Raw genomic sequence first — 26,000 nt, 5'->3', positions numbered from 1 at the left:
CAGCAGAGAAGAGCACTCTGAGGTCCACTCTGGAGGAGCACCAGCAGGACGTGAGGGTGAACGGATATCAGGAATGCTGAAGCCAGGAATGCTGGATCAGGGCGTGATCACAGAGTCCTGGGTTCGAGTCCTACACTGAGCTCCCTGTGAGGAGCCTGATTCTCCCTCTTCCTATGTCTCTGCCTCTCTCTTTCTCATGAATAAATAAAATCTTAAAAAAAAAAGGAATGTTGAAGGAAATCAAAGATGATATACACTTTAGAGACCTGACCAGAGGATAGAAGATGCTGTTCTTTATCCGCAATGGCATTATGGGAGGTGGGGGAAATCTCTGGAAGGTGTTTGTAGTTCTGAGTTAGAAATTTTTTTTAGATTTTATTTATTTATTCATGAGAGACACAGAGAGAGGCAGAGACATAGGCAGAGGGAGAAGCAGACGCCTTGCAGGGAGCCAGATGCAGGACTAAATCCCAAGACCCCAGGATCATGACCTGAGCCAGAGGCAGATGCTCAGTTGCTGAGCCACCCAGGCGTCCCTAAATTAGAATTTCACTTAAGATACATCCATGGGTTTCCCACGTGGGGGTAGCCAGGCAGCTGTCAGGGAAGTTGGGATCTGAGCTCCCAGGAGAAGAAGGAGTTACAGGTGCGCATGGATAGTCACTGTCCGATAGGCTCTTGTTAGGATAACAGAGGACAGAGAAGAGGGTCCAGGACCAGAGTCTGGAACAGAAGAAAGAGTCAGCAGTGAAAACTGCAAAGGGATGGTGAAAATATCAGAAAAAGAATGTACCCTCTGGAAGGCCAAGAGGGAAGGCCTTTCGGGAAGGAGCGCTGGCTAGATGCATCAGATACTGCTGAGAGGGTGAGGGACTACTGGGCTTGGAGTCCATGGAAACCACTGGTCACCTGGACAAGAAGGTTCTTGGGGCTTGCCAGGGTGGAAACATAATCAGAGAGCTAGGGAGGTAGGGATGAGAAGCAGAAGAGGTAAGATAGCCCAGGATCCAGATAAGAGAACAGCCTGGCTTTGGATGGGCAACAGGAACAGAGCATACACCTTATCATGAGCTCCTTCAGGCTTCATTTTGTAAAAACTGCCCCAGCATTCCAGCAGGTTCTCTCACTTTGCATCTTAATTGATTCTATAGTCTAATGTAGTCCCAGATTCAAGGGAGACAAAAACTGGCTCAGTAAGCTGCCCCAGTTCTTTGCCGAAACACCAGTAACAATGTTGACAGGAAGGGATGAAGAGGACAACCCCAGTTATATAAAATAAACCCAAGTGTCAGATGGGAGACAGACTAGATCCGAAAACTAAACGAAGGAGAAACAACCAAAAGTTCTCAGGACAGAACAATTAGATCTTACCAGAAACACCACAGAGCTGCCAAGCTCTAAGTCTACAGAATTACTAAGACTTAACTAAAGAAAGTCCTTCTTGTGAAGTGACAGGAACCCCTCAACTCTCCCTGGAGAAGGAAAGAGACTGGTTCTCCCCAAGGCCCGGGTGCTGGGGCAGAGGAGGCTGGGCATGGAGGTCCGCAGAACCCTGGATGCGTGGCCCAGCCTCCCGTTCCAGGGCTCCCAGGAGACAGAGGGGGCCCTGGTTACCCGAGCCAGTGGCTGGCCTCCAGGAGGTGCAGCTTTCTCTCGTGCCCAGGTGCTGGAGCTGTCCCCTGGTCAGCCGAGCTGTGAAAGAGGGCATGGAGCCGAGGGTCGACGTCAAGGCAACTTCCAAGCTTTGTGACAGCTTCTGCTCATGGGACACTGGATCTGATAAGAGACGCACAGACCACAATATCCAGAGAGGTTCAGCAAAAGAGAAGACCAAGCCATATGTCCTTGGAGGACTACGAGAACACTTCCAGCTCTAAATTGACACAAGTGTACAGAAATTCCTCCCTAACGTCCACTAGTGAATTGTGATGACAGAACACCAGCAGTGAAGGCTCTGGAGACCCATCCACACGGCTCTCAGGGCTCCTGCGCCCTGCTCTTGCTTTCCTGCTCCTGGACAGTTTGCCGAGCAGGCTTGGGCCACCTGGTGGCTAGCCTGCAGAACTGCACCCTACTTTCGGCAGGTCCTGCAGGCCAAGGAAATGATTGGGCCTGCGCCCAGCTTTGAGCCCTTGCTCCCTATCCACTCCCTCACCAGCAACTTCTCCCCACCTCCTCCCTTCTGGGCTCCCCCCACCTCGCAAAGCTGCTGGCCTGCACCTCTGGGCCTCTGTGTGCTCTCTCTCTCCTGCTGAGTAAAGCAAAGTAGTTGTTACTGAGTGAGTAGCAAAGACCGCACCCCACCTATTCCAGGACCTAAGGGACCTTCTCTGTGTGGTCCACAGAAAGCTGAGCAGTAGGCTGAGGGTGAAGGCAATGGGGGAGGGGGGAGGCTGTCCCAGAAAGAACCCAGAGACCTGCCTGGTAGCAAAGCTCACCAAACTGCCCCAAAGGAGGGAGTAGAACATTTTGTCTACAGTTTGTAGGACTTGCTCTGGGCCTCGAAGCACAGGACAGCACAGTCCTATGTCACCAACAAATCTGCCAAGGCCAACACCACTGGAGACCTCCCAGACATCAGGGTCTAAGGACCCTTTCCTTGTCTCACCCCACGGCACCTCAATTGCTTCCAGAAGTTTCCAAGGGTCATGTTAACGAAAACTTATACTCAAAACCACATGTAACCTTTAAGCATACTATTTGTATAGGGTTTTTACAGTATGAGAGGAAATTAAAAGAATGATAAAACTGAAAGACTAATTTTCATAAAAGAAAAGAAAGTGTCAAAGAGTTACCTCCAAAAAGCACCAGGCTTGGACAATCATGGGTAAATTCTACCAAATATTTAAGAGAGTAAATGATTCTAATACTATTGTTCTAAAATTTAGTTAAGGAAAATTTCCTAATTATTCTTATGGAGCAAATAAATCTTTGATAACAAAACATGACCAAAGATGGCATCTGCCCATGTATACATGCATACATACACATATACATACATACACAACAGTCCAAATTATTTATCCAGAATAAAATGCCATAAACAGAGCCAAGCTGAATATTAAAAGAAGCATAACCAAATGGAGTTTCTTCCAGGAATGTTAAGACTGGCTCAATATTAAGAAGCCTACTAATGTATTTTTTCACATTAAAAGATCTAAGGATAAAAAATCATAGTATCACCTCCATTGACATTGAAAAGGCATGAGACAAAATTAAACCACCTATCCTAGACAAAAACAAATACAAAAACCACCACTAAATAAAATAAGAATCAATGGTGTGGGAGTGTCTGAAATGGCTCCCCATGGGACCCATCTCCAGATACCCATGCCTTGGGTCCCCCCTCCCCTAGGGTATGGGCTGGACTCAGTGACTTGCTTCTAATAGAATATAGCAAAAATGATGGATGTCACCTCCACAAGTGGGTTATACAAGACCGTGACTTCCACCTTGCTTGCACACACCCTGGTGTACACAGCTACCATGTTATGTGCTGCCCTCAAGAGGCCCACATAGCAAGGAGCTGAGGACACACACTGGCCACCAGCCAACAAGGAAGAGAGACCCTCAGCACGACAATTCAGCCAGGAACTGAATCCTGTAACAATCCCAGGAGTGAGCTAGCAAGTGAATCCTTCTCCAGGCAAGGTGTAAGGGGGTTGTGGGCCCAGCCACACTGAGTGTGGCTGCGGAAGACCCAGAAGCAGGTGACCCAGCCAAACCATGCCCGCGTTCCTGACCAGAGAAGCTATGAGAGCATGCATGTATGGTGCTCTAAGCCAGTATATTTGGGGGTAATTTAAGGTGGCAAAGCATAAAGCACAGGGCAACAGTGCCAACTGTCACCTGGGAAGCATAGGGATGACATAGGACATGGACGCAGGACGTGGAATACCTGTTGAGCAGTCCATATGCGTCAGCCCAAGCTCGCTGGCAGCTTTCATTTTCTTGGCGGTGTGCTCTGAGGTAGTGGGTGAGACCAGAAGATTCGTGGTAGAAAAACCGGAAGCACTGATACCAAGGCTACCGTCTGGGGGGTGTTCAGGCTGCTCCATCTTCCTTTTCCGAGACGGCAGAGCAATGGAAGAAGGCGTCACTGCCAATGCAGTCTGTGCTCTCCCGAGCAGATGGCAGCCAGGAACAGAGTGCTGGAGCAGGAAATGGTCGATCCGGGCCTTCAGGGAGGGGTGAGGCAGGGGCTGGGAGTGCGGAGTAAAGGCGACCCCCGTGAAAGGGTCGCTGGGCACTCGGCCCCAAGTGGCTTCGCTGCGGTTACACTTCTCCAATGTGCTCTGGTCAATGACCTTGCCCGAGGGCAGCAGCATTGGGCAAGGCATGATCTCTAGGGTGATGGGGTCCAGGAACTCCTCGGGCACATCTTGAATTACCTCGGCCAGCTCCTGCAGGCTGGTGGGGGCCTGCTGGTGCTCAGGCAGGCCCCCAGAATCGCAGTCACTCTCCATGGGCAAGGCAGGAGCCTGCAGAGCCAAGTCCTGAGGGAGGCTCTCGGAGGCAACCAGCATGACACTATCTATCACCTCCTGAGAGCAGGTTTTAGCTGGCTGACCCCACACTTCCAATCGTTTGATGCAAGGGATACCACTGCCTGTCACGTGGGTGATACAGATCTTGAGATGGGCCACGTGGCTGAGGGAAAGAGCCCCTTTATTCCAGAGCTCCTGGGCCACAACTGCAGGAGAGGGCAGTGTGGCTTCCATTGGGCCAAAAGGTGGCCTGGCCTTGAAGCCCCTGTGACTAAACACCACCTGGCTCTGGTTTTTCAGTAAGACTTTGCCTACCAAGGTGAATGCCTCCTTGTCTGGGATGGCCGGCTCAGCTGGGCCCAGGGTTCGGCACTCGGAGGCATTCCAAGATGCTCTGCTGGATAAGGCAGATGTGTACATTTCCAGGCCAGTGACATTCTGGCCTCCCCCAGCTGTGAGGTCTATGTTAATCCTACAGATTTCCACACTGAAGGGAAAGGAAACTGTCACATAGACCGGTGGCTTAATGAAATACTCTGTCCTAAAACCATGACTTCTCTTTGTGAGGTCTTCAGAGATGAGATTTTCTACTTCATAACCATCAGCTGATATCTAGAGTTAATGACAAATAGGAGATGCATTCATTTGATGAGATCCAAATGAAGACAACTAGTTTTCAAGAACTTGCCACTTCTAAGAAAATTATTTAAAGAAAGTCTTAAGTTCCTCATTTAAAATGTCCTCTATTACATCAAATTCTCTTGTTTTTTTTTTTTTTTTTGAAGGGTAGGCACTCAAGATCAGGTCAAAGCAACTTGTTCCCAAGTATGACCCATCCTTAAAAAATATGAGCAACAAAACTCTGCTCAATCCAACCAAAAATCCCTTCAAAATAATGACTCTGAGAAAAAAGGGCAGATATACTAGTGGTTTTTTATTTCAGAGGATGAAACCATAGAGATTTAGGGGAAAACAAAGGTGCCCCTTAAAGTTCTTAATTTGGGGGCACCTGGGCAGCTCAATTGGTTAGGCATCTGCCTTCAGCTCAGGTCATGATCCTACAGTCCTGGGATAGAGTCCTGCATCAGGATCCCTGCTCAGCGGAGAGTCTGCTCCCCCTTCTCCCTCTGCCCCTCCCCCTGCTTGTTCTCTCTCTCTCTCTCTCTCAAATAAATAAATAAATAATTTTTTAAATAAAATATTTAAAAAAGATAAAGTTCTTAACTTTGTATTTGGACTCTATAAATTGTAACAGGTTCCCTAGCAAGGCCAATGAACATTCTTCTTGTAAATCTATGAGTGACGGATCTTGGATAAAAAAAAAAAAGTGTGTTCAGAAACAAGGACCACAAAAGACTGGGAAATCTAGAATAGTGATTATACTATGGAAGTGGGAATGTAACTTTTTCCTCTTGTAATATTTCTTTTTTGAGGGAGGGGGATCATGACTTGATCATGGGATCATGACCTGGAATCATGACCTGAGCTGAAGGCAGATGCTTAACTGAGTAAGCCACCCAGGCACACCCCTCCAGTATTTCTTTTTTTTTTTTTTTTCCCTCCAGTATTTCTAATATCTGTTATAACTTGTAGAGATTATAAGATACAGGTACTCCCCACCCCATCTGAAAGTTCACATCACATCACTTTGCTTTTACCGAAGACCTATATTAGTACTTGTTTTTGCTAACCAAAAGAAATCCAAAGAGAATTTTTACCTTTACAGAAAAAAGTCATTATCAAACTAACCACTAATGTAGGTCTTTCATAAAAGCAAAGTGGCCTAACGTGAACTTTCAGAAGGCAGGGGATACTCTTCATTTCATGCCATTTCCCCTTACAAAAGGTTTCATGGGAATATTCTTTTCACATAGCCAGGGGTGGAGGGCACTTGTGTCTCTGTTGACAGAAATTAGTTTCACAATCTAAGAACTTGATATAGTATGTTGAATGCAGAAGGTCCAAATTAGGGGAGGGTTCAGTTCTCCCCTTGCAGTTTCCTTACTCCTTGCTCCGAGCTATGCAAAGATAACCTCCTTTGCACAAAAGGGAAAGCAGTTTAATTCAAATAATAAAGAAGGAATCCAAATAACAAATACAAGCTATTATTTCTAGTGTGAGAAGGGGGAAGAACAGCAGGGAGAGAATCTCTACCTTCACTGACTTTGAATGGAATTAAATTTTATCATCAGAGAGAAGAGCACAATGAGTAAGACCCTCCAGAAAATGAGCCACAGCTCTCCTTCTAACAGCGGTGTATGATTCTAGAGGTGTGGCCTGACCCATACTTACCTACGTATCACCTGGGGATCTAAAACAGAGAAGGTAAAAGCACATTATGTCCAAAGTAAGTCCACATACACAGGCAGGAATGGGGAAAAACATGAAAACTAGCCATTGTATATTTATGTGCATATACTTTTTTTGTTTACCTTGTTGCAATAAATTCTTGGTCTGAACTGTGGGAGGCAAAGATTGATGACCATCTTTGTGGCTGAAAGGGTAGCTTCCAAGCATCAGAAATAGCCTTCAATAAAAAACAAAACTTGGTATTAGACAAGTTACAGCTCAATTCTAAAACTTTTAGGAGCTGATTTTTAAGCGAAGAGAATCAAACAGGGTAACAAAGACTTCTATGCACATGACCATGGTCTACATACAGTCTCATCATATTGTACGTGTACGTGATGCTGGGGAAGAATGAAAATTGCAGAGGAACTTTTTAAAAAAATTTATTTATTTAAGTCATCTCTACCCTCAACGTGGGGCTCAAACTCACAACCCTGCGATCAAAAGTCCCATGCTCCCCAAATTGAGCCAGCCAGGTGCCCCAACAGAGGAGCTTTCTCTTGCAGCCCGAGCTGTTTGGCCAGGACTGCTGGTTCTCCTGCTGATATCTGAACCCGGTGAAGGCAAGAGCCTGTTAGCTCTGCAAGGGGCTCCCCATGGGAAAGAGAGGGTCAAAAGTGGCAGGGCTCAGAGAACAGAACTACTCAGCCAGAGGTTCTAAAAGGAACAGGTCACAGAAAATAATCACAGTGCTAGGCATCTTTGTCATTTAACACCTACCAATACAATTGCATTTTCTGTCTTTTTAAAATTTATTTATTTATTTATTTATTTATTTATTTATTTATTTATTTATTTGAGTGAGAAAGCTCAGAAAGAGAGAAAGAAAGAAGCAGACTCCCGCTGAGCAGAGAGCCTGATGCAGGGTTCGATCCCCGGACCCTGAGATAATATGACCTGAGCCGAAGGTAGACGCTTAACCAACTGAGCCACCCAGGGGCCCCGCAATTGCATTTTCTTTAAGATTTTATTTATTTTTTCATGAGAGACACAGAGAAAGAGGCAGAGACATAGGCAGAGAGAGAAGCAGACTCCCCATGCAGGGAGTCTGATGTGGAACTCCATCCCAGGACTCCAGGATCATGCCCTGGGCTAAAGGCAGGCACTCAACGGCTGAGCCACCCAGACATCCCTGCATTTTCTTATTAAAACGAAAATAATTAGAAGAATCCAAAACACTGTCATTTAGAAACAGAAAATCTAGACTTAGAAAGCACCTTAAAAGGACATATAATTCCAACAGCAATTCAATGACCTATGTCCAGGCTGGGGGAAATGGGTGAAGATGGTCAAAAGGTACCAATATGTTCTGACAACATAGTGTACAGCATGGTTTACAACACCGTATTGTATATTTGAAGGCTGCTGAAAGTAGACTTAAAAGATCTCATCACAAAAAAATAAAAAATAAAAAATAAAAAATTAAAATAAAAAAAAGATCTCATCACAAGAAAAAAAGCTATTAACTGTGAGGTAATGGATATTTTAAACTTACCATGATAAGCACTTTGTATTATATACAAATATTGAAATCATTATGTGGTACTTAAATGTATTCAACATGACATGTCAATTAATAGCACAATAAAACTGGAAGAAAAACAAAGATCAATGTCCAACAGCCTTTGGTACTCTTTGTACAGAAGCAGGGAAGACACAGAAATATCCCTCCTAGTGGCAGTCCTTGCCAATGGTTCTGAACTCCTTGGGTAAGGTCAGCCAGCCATTCTATGTTTTTCCATCCGGCAGACAAGACAACAAAAACTGTTAGCCCAAAAGGGACAGGGCCACCCTCTGAGGTCTGTATTATAATGATCAGTAGGTACCCACTTGCAGAGGCTAGGTTTGGGCATCCTATAATATATTTTTTAAAAGATTTATATATTTATTTCAGAGAAAGAGAGAATGAGCAGGGGGAGGGGCAGAGGGAGGAGACCCTCTTATGATCTCATGACCCATGGGATCACAACCTGAGCCAAACCCTAAAAAGCCTAAAGTTTCCTATTCTTTGTGAACCTGTGTTGAAACTCTTAATACTTCATTTTTGAGGCATCTATGTCATCTCTCTGTCAGAATATTCTAAAATCTGGCCTGGAATCAACATGGACTAGCTTAAAGAATTATTTTTCTTCCCCCAGGGAAGACTGTGTTAACAATGTCTCTGGCTTCTGACATTCCTTGTTCTCCACAACTCAGAAGTGAGTGTATGAGGAATTGCGCCTGCAAATATTCTCAGGGCCCTTGTATGGCCTCTCTTGGCCAGGAAACCAGAGCACATTCAGAGTAGCACTGCCCTCAATTCTCCTGCCCAATTAGTGGCTTCTTGTTATTTTGTTTTGTTTTGTTTTAAATGCATAATTAAGCCAATAACTTTAATTGAACATAGTAGTAGTAAAATGAATATAAAGCCCAGAACAAGGAAACAAAACATTTCTCCTGGAAAAAGCCAGCCTAAAATGCCAAAGAAAAACAGATGATAGTGACACAGACGGTGACATAATAGATGTGCAAGTGCAGAACTGGGCTAGCCCTGAGCAAATGGCGAGGTCAGGCACTGCAGCAGGCAGTCCTCTCCTCCCAGCTTTTGTCCTGATGGGACAAGGCTTTGGTAAGAACAACCAAAGAGACAGAAGCTGTGTTGTAACATCAAAATAATGAGAGGTGGTTGAGATTAGTCAGATAAAAGGGCCCTTAGTCCGTAATTGCCTCCACCCCGCTGTCCATTTTTTTTTTTAAGATTTATTTATTTATTCATGAGAGACACAGACTGAGAGAGAGACAGAGACACAGGCAGAGGGAGAAGCAGGCTCCATGCAGGGAGCCCGGAGTGGGACCCGATCCGGGATCCCGGGATCACAGCCCGAGCCGAAGGCAGGCGCCCAACCACTGAGCCAGTCAGGCGTCCCCCGCTGTCCACTTCTTAGGCCTGTTCTCCCCCCAACTTTTAGGGACAAAAACAAACCTACAGGCAAATACTGTCAGTCCCCTTGAAGTGCTGACTTGATTTCCCAGTGGGAGGCACTGACTTCACTAACCCTTATCTTCTTCCTATCTCCTTGGTATCTTCTTGGCACATTTCACATGGTGGGCTTCTAACTTTCATTTATTCTACAGATCACAAGTTAATTTCTCTGAGAACTTAAACGCCAGGATCAGAACAAGTCCGGCAGGGGTCGTCCTCTTGAAGGCATGATAAAGGGCTCCCTGTGAGTAGGAAGCCAAAGGGAAAAGCCTTCAAAATATCTGAGGACCCAACTCAGTTGTAAATGGCAGCGTGAAATGAAGTTGCCCAGAAGTGACCACCCTGAGGACCACTCTGCCTTTTGCCTTTCACCCTGGCTCAGTTCTCACCAGACACTTGTTCCCATGGTCGGACTGGAGAGGTGACCAGGATGAGGGCAAGCCAAAGGGCTTCCAACCTTCAGCTATCTCATAACTTTAAAAAATCCCTCTTTAGATACCTGAGAGGGGAGAATCTGACTGTCCCTCCAATTGGTTTGACAATTTTCAAGGTTTTATTTGCACTTTGTCTCAGCCAACACAAACAACTCCTAGTGAGTTATGACACAAGGACCCTCTAGTAGCAAAACACAACTCCAGCTAGAAAGGCACATACATCTCTGGCTAGAGGAGATCCCCAGGGGTTTTATTCAGTTTTAATCATACTAACTGGTTAGCCTTCAAGTGGATACTAATACCCTTAGTTTGCAGATGAAGACACTGTGGCTTAAAGAGAGTAAAGCCAGATTCTAAACCTTCCAAACCATTCTGGTTACTATCTACCTGGATACTATTTATCTTGAAGGATTTACCAGGAACTTACCTTTTTTCAAAGATTTTTAAAATTTATTTGAGACAAAGGAGAGAACACATACTCAAGTGGAGGGGCAGGAGAGAAGAAGAGAATCTTTAAGCAGATTCCTCAAGGAGCATGTCCCCCCCCCCCCCCCTTAGAGCACAGAGCCTGATATGGGACTCGATCCCATGACCCATGAGATTGTGACCTCAGCTGAAACCAAGAGTCAGACGCTTAACCGACTGAGCCACCCAGGAGCCCCTTAGCAGGAGTGTACATGGACAATTTACAACTTTGGGTTTTTTCCCCTCTTACTTAGGTCAGGTTTTCTTTTTCTTTTTTTTTTTTTTGGTCAGGTTTTCATATCATTCATTTTTTTTTAAGATTTTATTTATTTATTCATGAGAGACACAGAAAGAGAGAGAGAGAGGCAGAGACACAGCAGAGGGAGAAGCAGGCCCCATGTAGGGAGCCCGACGTGGGACTCGATCCTGGGTCTCCAGGATCAGGCCCTGGGCTGAAGGCAGTGCTAAACCGCTGAGCCACCCGGGCTGTCCTGTATCATTCATTTTTAAAAAATCAATTCTCCCAAACCTAAATTAATGTAGCCATGCTCTACAATGTAGAATTTTGGAAACTTTGACTACTCCTTCCAACATCAAGACTCAATTTTTTTTTAGATAAGGTAGCCCTCTATTTAAGCGTCTTACCTCATGAGGCTCCTCATGAGGCTCCTCCTTTTTAAGAGGTTGTTAATACCATTAGCCAAATATTAACATATATGAACTTACATCTGACCAGACATAGCTTACTTGTTCTCTTGGTAAGATAGCACTTACCAAAATCTAATTTGAGAGAATATTTACAGAGACTATTCAGTCCATCCACATTAAATTCTTTGTAATGGGAGCCTAAGTGGCACCTGGAGTTTCCTGCTTGGCCCTCTTGGTGGCTGCTGCACTCATAACACACACCACCATTTGACACACTCCTTAGCAATGTGGATTCCCAGCTATAGCAAAGATAAATGTAACACAGTAATAAAAATTTAGTGGCCTATCTGAAAATTCATAGGACACCAGGGTGGCATGACACATCAGCTGGGAATCATAATTTTGATCTCTATAATGTATCCTCCCACTGGGCTGCTCCTCAGGGCTGTATACTGGACCAAATAACACAAGGAATTTCACTCACATCTCATGTTCAAATCCCATACACAGGGCATCTGTCTCTCAGAGTAAATAAATAAAATCTTAAAAAAAAAAAAAAATCTTAAAAAAAAAAACAAAAACAAAAACCAAAAAACAAATTCCATACACAACCATCACCACACTCCTGGCCCCACCACAAATAGCTTTATCAACTATTCACTTTCTGTGTGGCCCAGTAGCAAGGAATTTCATAAGAAACACCTCTAGGAAGCTGGCTCCTTTTTTTAAGTTATCAAGATGATCATTCTTTACTCTGCATGATATCCTCTCTTTGAGACCCATGAGAAAATTCTCTCTTTGGTCTCAATACTAGGAAAAGTTGTTTCTTCAGTTATTTTCATGTCATAATGTATTTACATCATGAACACTATCTCAAAATCATTATGGAACAAGATGGAGTAAAATTAACAAACCATTCTTTTTGGTAAACATTTAGTCTGCTGGCAACTTTTTACTATTATAATATTAAGATAAAAATCTTGGGGCACCTGAGTGGCTCAGTCAATTAAGTGTCTCCCTTTGGCTCAGGTCATGATCCCAGGTTCTTAGGATGGAGCCCAGCTCAGCAGGAAGTCTACTTATCCCTCTCCCACTGCCTCAACAACCCCCAACCCGCTCATGCTCTCTTACTCGCTCTCTCAAATAAATAAAATTAAAAAAAAAAAGATATAACAATTTTAAGTCAATTTTTTAAAAAAGATTTATTCATTTATTCATGAGAGACAGAGAAAGTAGAGACATAGGTAGAGGGAGAAGCAGGCTCCCGACGGGGAGCCTGATGTGGAACTTGATCTCAGGACCCAGGGAACCAACCTGAGCCAAAGGCAGATGCTTAACCACTGAGCCACCCAGGTGCCCCAAGTCGATTTTTGTCTTAATACAATTTTGACTTTTTTTCTTAAGATATCCAACATATTTCTTGTTAAGGTGGCTATTTATTAATAGGATCCTTTTATCCCATTAATTTTTCTAACCAGTTTTGCTATATAGAGGAAACTTTTTCACTTGTGTACCTATGATGTGTTCAATTGATTTTAATAGATTTTCAGGTTTCTTTTTGCGGGGGGGGGGGGTTCTATAATCTCAATAATAATTAGAGCCTCTTTCTCAAAATGGTAATCCTTCTCTCATTTTACCTCATTAGCTAGAACTTCCAGAATTATATGAAATAATAATAGAGTTGCCATACTTGTTTTGTTCCATTAGAAAATGCTTCCAGTGTATCATCTTTGAAATAATGCTAATTGAAATATTCTTTTTATGTTAATAAAGCATTCTAACTTTCAGAGTTTTTTTTTTTGAAAATCAGGGATATGCTTTGAATTCTGATTTTCTCTATATATTGAGTTTTATTATTTTTCTTATCTGACAGACTAATGAGAGATAGCACATGTTTCTAATTTTAAACCATCCTTTTATTCCTAGGATAGGCTCTATTTGGTTGTGGCAGATTGTTCTTCAAATGTTTTTCAAATTCTACTGAATTTGATTGCTCATATCTAATTTTAGATGAGATATTATTGCACATTCATATAACATTTATAAGCCCCATGCTAGGCACTGGAATATAGAGATAAAAATGAAATGGTGAGGTGGTGAAACTATTCTGTATGATATTGTAATGGTAGGTAGATATGTGACATTAGGCATTTGTCAAAATCCACAGAATCAACAACACAGTGATCCTTGATGTAAATTATGAACTTCAGTTAATAATAACGTATTAAGAGGATCCCTGGGTGGCTCGGTGGATTAGCGTCTGCCTTTGGCCCAGGGCGTGATCCTGGAGTCCCGGGGTTGAGTCCCTGCGTGGGGCTCCCTACATGGAGCCTGCTTCTGCCTCTGCCTCTGTCTCTGCCTCTCTCTCTCTCTGTCTCCCATGAATAAATAAATAAAATCTTTAAAATAATAATAATAATAATAATAATAATAATGTATTAATATTGGCTCACCTATTATAACAAATGTACCACACTAATGCAAGATGCTAGTAATAGAAGAAATGACATGCAAGCAAGAGAAAGTATATGGGAATTCTTCATATTATCTGCTCACTTTCTCTGTAAACCGGAAACCATTCTAAAAAATAATGTTTTTTTTTTTCATTTTAAATCTTTTTTTTTTTTTTAACATTTTATTTAAGTAATCTCCATGCTCAATGCAGGGCTCGAATTCACATGCCCAAGATCAAGTCGGTTGCTCTACCAATTGAGCCAGCCAGGTGCCCCTAAAAAAAAAAGCCTATTAATAATAAGAATGGGGAGAAAAGTGACTGAAACAAATAAAAAACTGGAGATCAAATTGAAACAAATGAGTGTGCCATGTAAGTGACAGACTATTTTAAAACACATTACAAATGATAGTATCTGTTTCTTTGACAAATAGTGATATCCAAACACTATAGGATTCTATAGGACTCTGGTTGCCATCAAGGTCTTTCTGTGATCTTATCACCTCTGATTCCAATACCCCTGATCTTTTAAGGTCAAGTTCCTCCTGCCTTAATGCTTAATCCAGAAAAAAAGAATGCTTCAACATATGAAAATGCAGACAGCCTCACCCAGGAAGACTCTCCTCAGCCCTGCCTGAGAAATGGCCGTTTACCTGAACTCTTGCAAATACTTACAGTACTTACTTATATATTTACTCTAGTAAATATGTACAAATGAGAGCTTCTTTTCCAAATTTGGCATCTAAATAAAAGAGAGACTGCATCTGAGTATAAATTGAAGGCCATGGATCATGGCTAAAGTGCCCTGCAGTTCAGACAAGTAGCCTGGAGCCAGATAATTGAAGCATTACAAGACAGCAAGATAATACAGGTTTATAAACAGATAAGACACAAGTCAATTTTCATTACGAAGATTTTTTTCCTTTTTTAAACAAAATATTTCAGATAAAAAAGAATATAGTAAACACTCTTATATCCACTACCTAGATTTAGCAGATATAAACACTGCCACATTTGCTTCTCATTTCAGTATTAAGGACAAAACTGAAAAGATACCAACAAAAATCATCACTATTCCCATTTCCTTTCCTTTTTTACCAAGAGGTGAACTCTAATCTGAAGTTGGTGTCTCTCATTCAAATCAGTATTGGTAAGTGTGTATCTATAATCAATATGTAGTAGTCTTAGGTATATTTTTTAAGATTTTATTTATCTATCCGAGAGAGAGAGAGAGAGAGAGAGGCAGAGACACAGGCAGAGGGAGAAGCAGGCTCCATGCAGGGAGCCCAATGCGGGACTCAATCCGGGGACTCCAGAATCACGCCCTTGGCCAAAGGCAGGCGCTAAACCACTGAGCCACCCAGGGATCCCCCAGTCTTACGTATTTTTAATGTACCTTAAGGATATACCATGCACATCATCTTACAACTGGCTTTTCCATTCAGCATTATCATTCTAAGGTTTTCCATGTTTAAATGTGGGTATCTGGTTTATTCATTTTAAAATTTTCATAGTATTTTTTTTCAAATTTTATTTATTTGAGACACAGAGAGAGAGAGAGAGAACATGAGTGGCAGGAGAGGGGCAGAAGGAGAGGAAGAGCAAGAAGCAGGCTCCCCATTCAGTAGGGAGTCTGATGCAGGGCTTGATCCTAGGACCTCAGGATCATGACCTGAGCAGAAGGCAGATGTTCAACCAACTAAGGTACCCAGGTGCCCCCTTCGTAGTATTCAGTTACATGACTAAAACAGTTTATTTTTTCATTGCTTTTTTATGTACGTTTATAATTTTTTACTATGAAAAAAATGCTGTAATAAATATTCTCTACAAGTTATCTTGTGAAAAAAAGAAGAAAAGGAAAATAAAAAATAAATGAAATGAAATGGTCTTGTCCTCAAGTCTTGAGGCATGATGGACCTCTTTTCAACAGTGACTATGGAATATAAGTTTGTAACAGAGCTTTCTGCAAATGACATTCAGTGTAGGGAAGGATGGCCTAAGTGAATGTTATCAATTTGTGGTTTTGAAATCAAGTTATGGGTTGAAGAAAAGAAATATTAACTGGAAGAGAAGATAAAATATCGAAGTGTACATAATATGGAAAACTTATGAAATTATTTCTTAGGATTTCAAGTAATCGCTACACCCAACATGGGCCTTGAACTCACAACCTTGAGATCAAGTAGTATGTTCCACCAACTGAACCAGCCAGGAGCCCCTATTTTATGAAACTTCTGCTTCAGTTTTATACAAATACATATAAGAAATTATATACTAGGTTCAATATAAAATTTTTTAATGTGGCTCCTCATGAAAAAAAATGGATAAACACTGGCCAAAAGTATACCCAGAATTTAGGGAAGAATTCACAGGAGTAATGTTTGAACTGGAGACAACAAAGAACATGTCTGACCTCATGGACAACTCTGAAATGGGACTTACTACATACTAATGAACAATGGACAATATGTACTTGACATGGGAGTCAGGAGGCAGAACAGGAGCAGAGGAAGGACACTAAGACAGGAACCAGTAATAGCTAAAGCATAGAGATGGGACAGTGATGTTGGTTTAGGAAATGCTGAATATACCACTTAGCTTCTTAGAAGGGGAGGAGGAGGCAGGGCCAGAAAAGCAGATGCAGTCAGATGAGGAAGGCAGTGAATCTTACACCAAGGGGCTTCAGGCTACTTTACCTGTGGTCTGAGGTAGTATTTTTCTCCCAAACTGCAGATCAAGAAGCAAGAACTCACATTACTGAGACATACCAGAATTTTTTTTTTTTTAATGAAGTAGAATAGAGTCGGAGGGCACCATACATAAGGATGGGCAGTGTTTTGTGAAACTTTTGTTTCAGTATAATTGAAACTATATTTCTAGGGTACCTGGGTGGCTTTGTTGATTAAGGTCCAACGCTTGGTCTAGGCTCAGGTCAGGATCTCAGAGTCCTGGGACTCCATACTCAGCAGGGAGTTTGCTCATGGTTTCTCTCTCCCTCTCCCTCTGCCCCTCACTCTCCTCTCATGTGCATGCATGCTTTCTCTAAAATAAATAAATAATTTTTTTTAAAAAAGGGAACTATATTTCTATCTATTATTCTGATTTTTTTTTAAGTAATCTCTACACCCCACATGGGGCTCAAACTCACAGACCCCAAATCAAGAGTCACATGCTCTATCACCTGAAACAGCACCATTAGTCTGGGTTTTGATGTAAAAAGCATGCCTTTCTTTCTTTTTTGTATATTTTTTAAATTGGAGTTCGATTTGCCAACATATAGCATAACACCCAGTGCTCATCCCGTCAAGTGCCCCCCTCCTCAGTGCCTGTCACCCAGTCACCCATCCCCCCGCCCACCTCCCCTTCCACTACCCCTTGTTCGTTTCCCAGAGTCAGGAGTCTCTCATGTTCAGTCACCCTCTCTGATATTTCCCACTCATTTTCTCTCCTTTCCCCTTTAATCCTTTTCACTATTATAAAAAGCATTTCTTACTGAGGACTGTGATTTTAAAAAAAAGTTTGAAAGCTACTGGACAGAAGGAAGTCACAGAAGGCTTATAACCAGGGAAAGAAATGACACTAATGAAAAGGCTGCCATTAACCTCCTAGATGACAAAGCAATTCTGAACCACTTAGAGGCAATTCACCCTTCAAGGAGTTCCCACTATCTTTTTGTTCTACATGAGGGGCTATCTTTGCAAATGGCTTCCTGAAGGCATCAAAGTATACAGTACCAAGAAATACACTAGCAATCTCAGTTTCTCCCTGGGCATTTTCTTCCTTTAATATTTTTCTTTTTGAGGGAAAGGTGTCTAAAGAGGAAGAAGGAGGAAAATGAACTATGTATAACATATTATTGTCTCACAAGGATTTCAAAAGTACCTTCAAGGAAAAAAAAATTTTTAAAGTAAGCTATCTCCGATGTGGGGTTCAAACTCATGATCTTGAGATTAAGAGTCGTGTTCTCTACCAACTGAGCCAGCCAGCCAGCCTGAAAAAATATTTTACTTTTCAAGATTTTAATTAAACTTTTTATTTTGGCAGCCCCGGTGGCGTAGCAGTTTAGCGCCACCTGCAGCCCGGGGCGTGATCCTGGAGACCCTGGATCAAGTCCCACGTCGGGCTCTCTGTATGACGCCTGCTTCTCCCTCTGCCTGTGTCTCTGCCTCTCTCTCTATCTCTATGAATAAATAAATAAAATCTTTTTAAAAAAATAAACTTTTTATTTTAAGATCATTGTAGATTCATGTGCAGTTGTAAGAAACAACACAGAGATCCCATGTACCCTTTAACCAGTGTCGGTTACCAGTAACCACACTTTAACCAGTAATTGCATAGCTACAACACAGTGTGTCACAAGCAGGAAGCTGACAATGACACAATCCATGATCTTACTCAATTTCCCAAGTTTACATGTACTTAGTTAGGCATGTGTGCCTATATGGATTCAGTTCTATGCAATGTTAACACATGTAGAGACATGTATAATCACCACCACAGTCAAGACAGAACAGTTCCATCACAAGGATCCCTGGTATTGTCCTCTAAGAAGCCTTTTATTTTATTTTAAAGATTTTTTTTAAAGATTATTTATTTATTTATTGAGAGAGAGAGAGAGAGAGAGGCAGAGACACGCAGAGGGAGAAGCAGGCTCCATGCAGGGGGCCTGACGTGGAACTCGGTCCCGGGTCTCCAGGATCACACCCTGGGCTGAAGGCAGCGCTAAACCGCTGAGCCACCGGGGCTGCCCTAAAGATTTTAAGTATTCTCTACATCCAATGTGGGATTCGAACTTACAATCTCAAGATCAAGAGTCACATGTTCTACCCACTGAGCCCCTAAATTCAACTCTATTATCACAGAAGTCTTAAAGTTCTTTACCCAGAACCTAAGGCCAGAACTAGGTTCCTGAGGCCAACTCAAGAGTCCAGTGAATCCGTCTACCCACATTGTAAGAAACACTTCAGTGACACATTTATTCTTGGTATACCTGATACTTAAATGATAAATATGACTATGTAGAAAAACTGTAAAAGTATATATAAAATTTAAAAAAGAACACAAAATAGTATAAGTATTATGATCACATATCTGCTAAAAATCTGTATCTAAGAGTGTGCCTCGGTGGCTCAGTTGATTGAATGTCTGACTCTCTGATTTCAGCTCAGGTCACGATCTCAGGGTCCTGGGATCAGACCCATGTGGGGCTCTACTCCAAGCTGGGAGTCTGCTTGAGAATACTCTCTCCTCTCCCTCTGCCCGTCTCCTCCATTTGCCCACACTCTCTCTCAAATAAATAAATAAATCTCTTTAAAAATCTATCATATACATGAATAGTTTGGGAGCAATGGTGCCCATGCAGAAATTTAAAATAGGCAACAGATTTAGAGTGATGGGCCACACTGTTTTTCCTTTTGTGTGTTTAAAGTACATGTAAGTAGTTAAACAATCGGACTAGGTTCCTGGGGTTGCAGGATGATACCAGAGAGGACTGAGCGTATAGATATAATGCTCTAAAAAAAAAAAAAAAAATGCTCAGAGTATTTCTTGCATCTGACAGTTCCTACAGGTCTGGATGGCCAGATAGAGACAGACCTTTCTCCTTTGCCTCCCTGTACACAGGCTGAATAAGGGAAAGTTCAAGGGAAGGGTTGAGAAGGGATACAGAGGTAGGGTGATCAATCTTCTGGTCTATCCAGGATTGAGGGTTTTTCCAGAATGTGGAACTTTCTGTGCTAATACCAGAAAAGTCCCAGGCAAACTGGGACAAGTTGGTCATCTTTTCTGGAAGGTTTCTATCTGTGCTTCCTTGTAGCTTGAAGCAGCTAAGTAAGCCTTTTTGTGGTTGAGGACCCAGAACATGGGGGTAAGGAGTGTGGGGGGATGATTTAGAAGAGAATAAGGTGACCATGACACTTTCTGAACACCTGAGCATCCATCTTCCTTTGGCCTAAAAAGAAGTTGCCACAGCTGAGTTATACAACCGGATTTCTGAGTCTCACAAAAATGTAATGGAAAGTAATTCTGGCAGATACACATATTTTAAAGACTAGGCTCAAACAGGTTACAGAGGGAAAAAAAGAAGAAAAGATTACCTGTCAAATAAGAGAAAAGCATTTAACCTCAAAGAGTGGGTGGAATACCAATGCACTGAGCAATTTTATAAATTGGGCACTTCAGCTTTTAAAGAAGAACAATACTTCTTATAATTTCTAAATTGAGTTACTTGTCCATCCATGAAAAAAATGTGACTTGTGTTCATTTTTCTTCGAGCTGGTTAAAATGAAAGACAGCTGTCCTAGCACATCCCACACAGTCATCCATCAGTGAGAGGTGCACAGAAGACCAGAACAGAGGTGTGTGCACCCAGAAGCAACTTGCAATCCTATATGGTTGGAGCCCATTCACCCTTCAATGGCTTAATATGTGCACGGCTCTCTGCTAGGCACAGGTAGGCACAATTTTTACTCTTAAGAAATCATAGGCTTGGGGTGCCTGGGTGGCTCAGTGGGCCATCTGCCTTTGGCTTTCTTGCATCTGACAGTTCCTACAGGTCTGGATGGCCAGACAGAGACAGACCTTTCTCCTTTGCCTCCCTGTATGCAGGCTGAATAAGGGAAAGTTCAAGGGAAGGGTTGAGAAAGGTTCAAGGGAAGGGTTGAAAAGCATCTGCCTTTGGCTCAAGTCATGATCCCAGGGTCCTAGGATGGAGCCCCACATCAGGTTCCTTGCTCAGTGGTGGGCCTCCTTCTCCCTCTCCCTTTGATCCTACCCCTCTTCTCATGCTTGCTCTCTCTCCCTAATATATACATAAAATCTTAAAAAAAAAAAAACCCTCATAAACTCAAATCAAGGCACAAATGGGTCTCTTAATTTTAAGAGACTCACAGTCTCAAAACAAAGAGATAAACAAAGGGTTTTGTTTTGTTTTTTTTTAAAGATTTTATTTATTCATGATAGACATAGGGAGAGAGAGAGAGAGAGAGAGAAAGAGACACAGGCAGAGGGAGAAGCAGGCTCCATGCAGGGAGCCCAACGTGGGACTCCATCCTGGGACCCCAGGACCATGCCCTGGGCCAAAGGCAGGCGCTGAACTGCTGAGCCACCCAGAGATCCCCTAAACTAAGGGTTCTAATACCATTTACTCACCACCTTAATAGAGTCAGCAAAATTCTATGGGACGCCAGGTGGAGTAGCCATGTTCTTCATGTATAAATGTGACCATTGGACCTTATTCCATCTGTTCTCACCTCTCTCCTGAATGCTTATCTCTGACTACTGCTGGACCCTCCTCAACATGTAAGTCTCTTCTGTCCTCAACAGTGTCCTCAAAAAAACTTTGCCTTGGTGCTGAGTTTTTCTTAGTGTTGCCAACTTGGCAAATAAAAATAAAAACTGCCCACTTAAATCTGGAAATCAGATGAACAATAGATTTTTTTCTTGAAGAATGTCCTATGGGGCAGCCCCAGTGGCTTAGCAGTTTAGTGCCGCCTTCAGCCCAGGGTGTGATCCTGGAGACCCAGGATCGAGTCCCAGCATGGAACCTGCTTCTCCCTCTGCCTGTCTCTCTCTCTCTCTCAATCTCTGTATCTCTAATAAATAAATAAATACATAAATAAATCTTTTTTTTTTTTTAGATTTTATTTATTTATTAATGTGAGACACACACGGAGGGGGAGACAGAGAGACAGAGAGACAGAGAGACAGGCAGAGGGAGAAGCAGGCTCCATGCAGGGAGCCTGATGTGGGACTCAATCCTGGGTCTCCAGGACCACCCACCAGGCTGCAGGCGGCGCTAAACCATTGCGCCATGGGGGCTGCCCTAAATAAATAAATCTTAAAAAAAAAAAAAAAAAAGAATGTCCTATGTACTATCTGTGACATATGCTAAAAAATTATTTATTGCACATTCAGAAAACTAAGAACAGAAAGGAACTTCCTTAACATGATAAGGGTATTCATGCGAAACCCACAGCTAATATATTCAACGGTGAAAGACTGAGAGAATCCTCCAGAAGATCAGGAACAAGAGAAGGATGCCCACTTTTACCACTTCTATTCAATTTCATATAAGCAGCTCAAGCCAGAGAAAGTAGGCAAGAAAAAGAAATAAAAAGGTCTCCAAAGCAGAAAGAAGAAAAACTACCTTTATCCACAGATTATATGATCCTGTATATAGAAAATTCTAAAGAATCAACACATACACAAAAACTCTTATAGCTCGTAAAAGAATTAGGCAAAAATGCAGGACAAATCATTCATATTTCTAACCACTTGTAACAAGCAATTCATAGAGATGTTAAAACAGGGGTGCCTGGGTGGTTCAGTTGGTTAAGTGTCTGTCTTTAGCTCAGGTCATGATCCCACGGTCCTAGGACCGAGCCCCACATCTGGTTGCCTGTTTAGTGGGGAGCTTGCTTCTCCCTTGCCCTCTGCCTGCTGCTCTTCTTGCCTGTGTTCTCTCTCACTCTCTCTTCCCCAGTCAAATAAATAAAATCTTAAAAAAATAAAAGAAAAAAAGTGAAAATAAAACTTCCATTTATAGTAGCATTAAAAATAAAAATACTGGGATGCCTGGGTGGCTCAGTAGTTGAGTGTCTGCCTTAGGCCCAGGGTGTGATCCTGGAATCCTGGGACTGAGTCCCACATCGGACTCCCTGCAGGGAGCCTGCCTCTCTCTCTCTCTCTCTCTCTCTCTCATGAATAAGTAAATAAAATCTTAAAAAAAAAAAAATACTAAGGAATAAATGTAACTATGGGAGAGCAAGAATTATACACCGAAAACTATAAAATGCTGCTGAAGGGGATCCCTGGGTGGCTCAGCAGTTTAGCACCTGCCTTTGGCACAGGGTGTAATCCTGGAGTCCCCGGATCGAGTCCCACATCGGGCTCCTTGCATGGAGCCTGCTTCTCCCTCTGACTGTGTCTCTGCCTCTCTCTCTCTGTGTCTCTCATGAATAAATAAATTAAATCTTTAAAATAAAATAAAATGCTGCTGAAAGAAATTAAAAAAGACCTAAATAAATAGAAAGACATCTCCTGTTCATGGATTAAAGACTCAGTATTGTTAAGATTGAAAGATGCTAAGGGTGCCGGGTTGGTGCAGTGAATAGAGCATGCAACTCTTGATCACAGGGTCATGAGTTCAAGCGCCACACTGGGTGTGGAGTCTACTTAAAAAGAGAGACGGAGGGATCCCTGGGTGGCGCAGCGGTTTAGCGCCTGCCTTTGGCCCAGGGCGCGATCCTGGAGAGCCGGGATCGAGTCCCACGTCGGGCTCCCGGTGCATGGAGCCTGCTTCTCCTTCTGCCTATGTCTCTGCCTCTCTCTCTCTCTCTCTCTGTGACTATCATAAATAAATAAAAATTTAAAAAAAAACATTAAAAAAAAAGAGAGACGGAGAAAGAAAAGAAAGATACTAAGCACTATTAGTCATCAGGGAAATATGAATCAAAACCACAATGAGATACCACTTCACACTCACTAGAACAACTATTTAAAACACACACACACACACACACACACACACAAAGTGTTAGCAAAGATGTGGAGAAAGTGGAACCCTAATACATTGCTGTTAGAAATGTAAAATGTTATTGCCACTGTGGAAAAGCCTGGCAGTTCTTCAGTAGGTTAAATATCAAATTAACATATAACCCAACAATTTCATTTGTAGGTATATATCCAGAGTACTAGAAACAGGCATTCAAAAAAATATGCCACATCAATGTTCATAACAGCACCAGTCACAATAGTCAAAAAAGTGGAAAAATGCAGTGTCAATCAACTGATGAATGGATAAACAAGATAGGGTATGTCCAAACAGTGGACTATTATTCAGCTATACGTAATGATGTACTGGCACATGCATAACATGGGTGAATCTTAGTAACATTATACTAAGTGTAAGAAGCCACATACTGTAGGATTCCACTTTTTGGAAATATCTAGAATAGGTAAATCCACAGAAATGGAAAGCAGATAGATAGTTGCCAGGGTCTGGGGAGAGGGGTACACGTGGAATCTTTGCTTAATGGGCATGGAGTTTTTTTGGGGGGTGAAAAAAATGTTCTTGAACTAGACAGTGCTGATTGGTTGCACATCATCAATGTACTGTCACTGAATTGCACACTTGAAAAGGCCAATTTTATCCGTATTTTACCACAAAACATTATTACTTATCTGAAATTCAAATTTTTTTTAAAGATTTTATTTATTCATGACAGACAGAGAGGCAGAGACACAGGCAGAAGGAGAAGCAGGCTTCACACAAAGAGCCCAATGTGGGACTCAATCCTGGGACTCCAGGATCACGCACTGAGCCGAAGGCAGGCCCTAAATGGCTGAGCCACCCAGGTGTCCCCAAAATTCAAATTTAACCAGGCATTCTGTATTTTTTTAAAATTTTTATTTATTTATGATAGTCAGAGAGAGAGAGGCAGAGACATAGGCAGAGGGAGAAGCAGGCTCCATGCACCAGGAGCCCGACGTGGGATTTGATCCCGGGTCTCCAGGATCGCACCCTGGGCCAAAGGCAGGCGCTAAACCACTGCGCCACCCAGGGATCCCCGGCATTCTGTATTATATTGGCAATCCTACTCCCACTCTGTATCCTGCTCAAGGTTTCCCTTCTCTTCAAAGGTTCTCAAGGAATTGCCCCAACATTTGCAACCCATTCCTTAATTCTCAATATTCAACAGGTGTGCAGTCTGGTTTTTGCTCTGACAATCCAATTCAAACTGCTATTGTTAATGTCATCAGTGATGACCAAGTTGGAGATTTTTGGTTCTTGCCCTCACTGCTCTCTCCCTAGCAACTGACATGGTGCAAATCCTCTCCTTTCCTATTGGCTTCTGTGCAATGAAAGGTTAACTCGGCAGGTTTGGGGCGGGGGGGGGGTTCAAACCCTGCACATTCCCAAAAAACTGGTCCTTTACTAGCTCCTTGGAGATCATCTCTAAGCCCTTGGAACATCCTTCCTGTTAAGACTGTCTGCATACACCTGAGACCTTGAGCTACACCAGACAGCTTACACTACCAATGTGATTTATGGTGGGGGCTTGGGCATGTCAGTTGGACCTCTGAAGGGGCTGGGGACTGAATAACTAAGGCCAGCCACGTGGGCACTCCATGCCTACATGACTCCCCCCTCCCCCAATAAAAACCCTGCACAGGCTCAGGTGAGCTACCCTGATTAGTAATATGGATAAATGTTGGCAAATATCACTGTTGGGATGAAATTAAGACCTGCCCATGTGACCGCACTGGAAAAGGACAACTGAAAGCTTGTACCTGGTCTCTCCTAAACTCTACATTATGTGCCTTTTTCCTTTGCTGATTTGAATCTGTATCCTTTCACTGTAATAAACCATAACTGTGAGTATAACAGCTTTTACAAGTTCTGTGAATCCTTTTTGTGAGGGTAGTTTGAGGACCCTTGACAAACTTGTGTTACCATTTTCCCTAAGTGTGGTTATTTCTTCTTTTTTTATCTTTACCACTGGGTCCCCTTCGCTTTGCTCTCCCTATAAATGCTGGTATTCTTTCTATTCTTGGTTATCTTTTCTTCCCTGATCCCCAAACTGCAATAACATCCTATCCACCTGTCCAGGCGATTTCACTCACTTGTGGTTCTGCCACCTGCCCAGATCCCCATCTGAGACCTCAGCCTGGCTATTTCTGCCTGGAAGCTCATCTTAGAGGTGACCAGGTGAGATTAACTAACCCTCTACCCAAACACCTTTCCTGCTTTGGTTCCAATTTTAGTTGCTGACTCCATATCAATGTGGTCAACACTAAAATCCCCATTCCCTAATCCAACCAATCAGCAAGTCTTGCCTTTCTCCTTCCAATCACCTCTGAAACTCAGACTTTCCATTCCCATAGTTCTGGCCCTCATTATGTCTCACCTGAGCTCTTACACTCATTTGTGAAATATTCTCCCTAATATATCTCATATACCCTTCCTCAATCTCATTCTATCCTTTTTACCTAACAGTTCTAAAAGATGAATCTGCCCAATTATTCCTACTTAAGACTCCCTTAGAAGCACCCAGCCCCTATATACTTAGGCTCTTTAGTAACGCTGTTAACTGTGACCCAGATCTGCTCTACCTCTCTACCCCCACCCTCTGCCTTCTTTCCACCTCAACTCCCCAGCAATGCCTAACCAGTCTAAATTCCCAGACCATATTCACTAAACA

The 26,000-nt window shown here is 42.6% G+C and overlaps 1 protein-coding gene across 5 annotated transcripts in view; it reads right to left on the bottom strand.

Annotated features, from left to right (window-relative positions):
- The window catches only part of UBOX5 (U-box domain containing 5), a 42,238-nt gene that overhangs the window by 2,070 nt on the left and 14,168 nt on the right, over window positions 1–26,000 (bottom strand). For 3 of the 5 annotated variants that reach the window (XM_072800266.1, XM_072800269.1, XM_072800268.1), the window contains exons 2-4: window positions 6,920–7,014; window positions 3,899–5,099; window positions 1,615–1,776 (exon numbers count right to left, since the gene is read on the bottom strand). In XM_072800266.1, the coding sequence (XP_072656367.1) occupies window positions 1,615–1,776; window positions 3,899–5,099; window positions 6,920–6,973 (1,417 nt within the window). In that variant the 5' untranslated portion in view covers window positions 6,974–7,014. Of the gene's footprint in view, window positions 1–1,614; window positions 1,777–3,898; window positions 5,100–6,919; window positions 7,015–16,682; window positions 16,840–26,000 lie in introns of all 5 variants that reach the window. The other 2 variants (XM_072800267.1, XM_072800270.1) reach the window with 2 other exon arrangements.

This window comes from Canis lupus, chromosome 26 (genome assembly GCF_048164855.1).
Source record: "Canis lupus baileyi chromosome 26, mCanLup2.hap1, whole genome shotgun sequence".
NCBI lineage: Eukaryota > Metazoa > Chordata > Mammalia > Carnivora > Canidae > Canis > Canis lupus.
The sequence above is the reverse complement of the archived record's forward strand: the minus strand, read 5'-3'. Positions and strand labels throughout refer to the sequence as shown.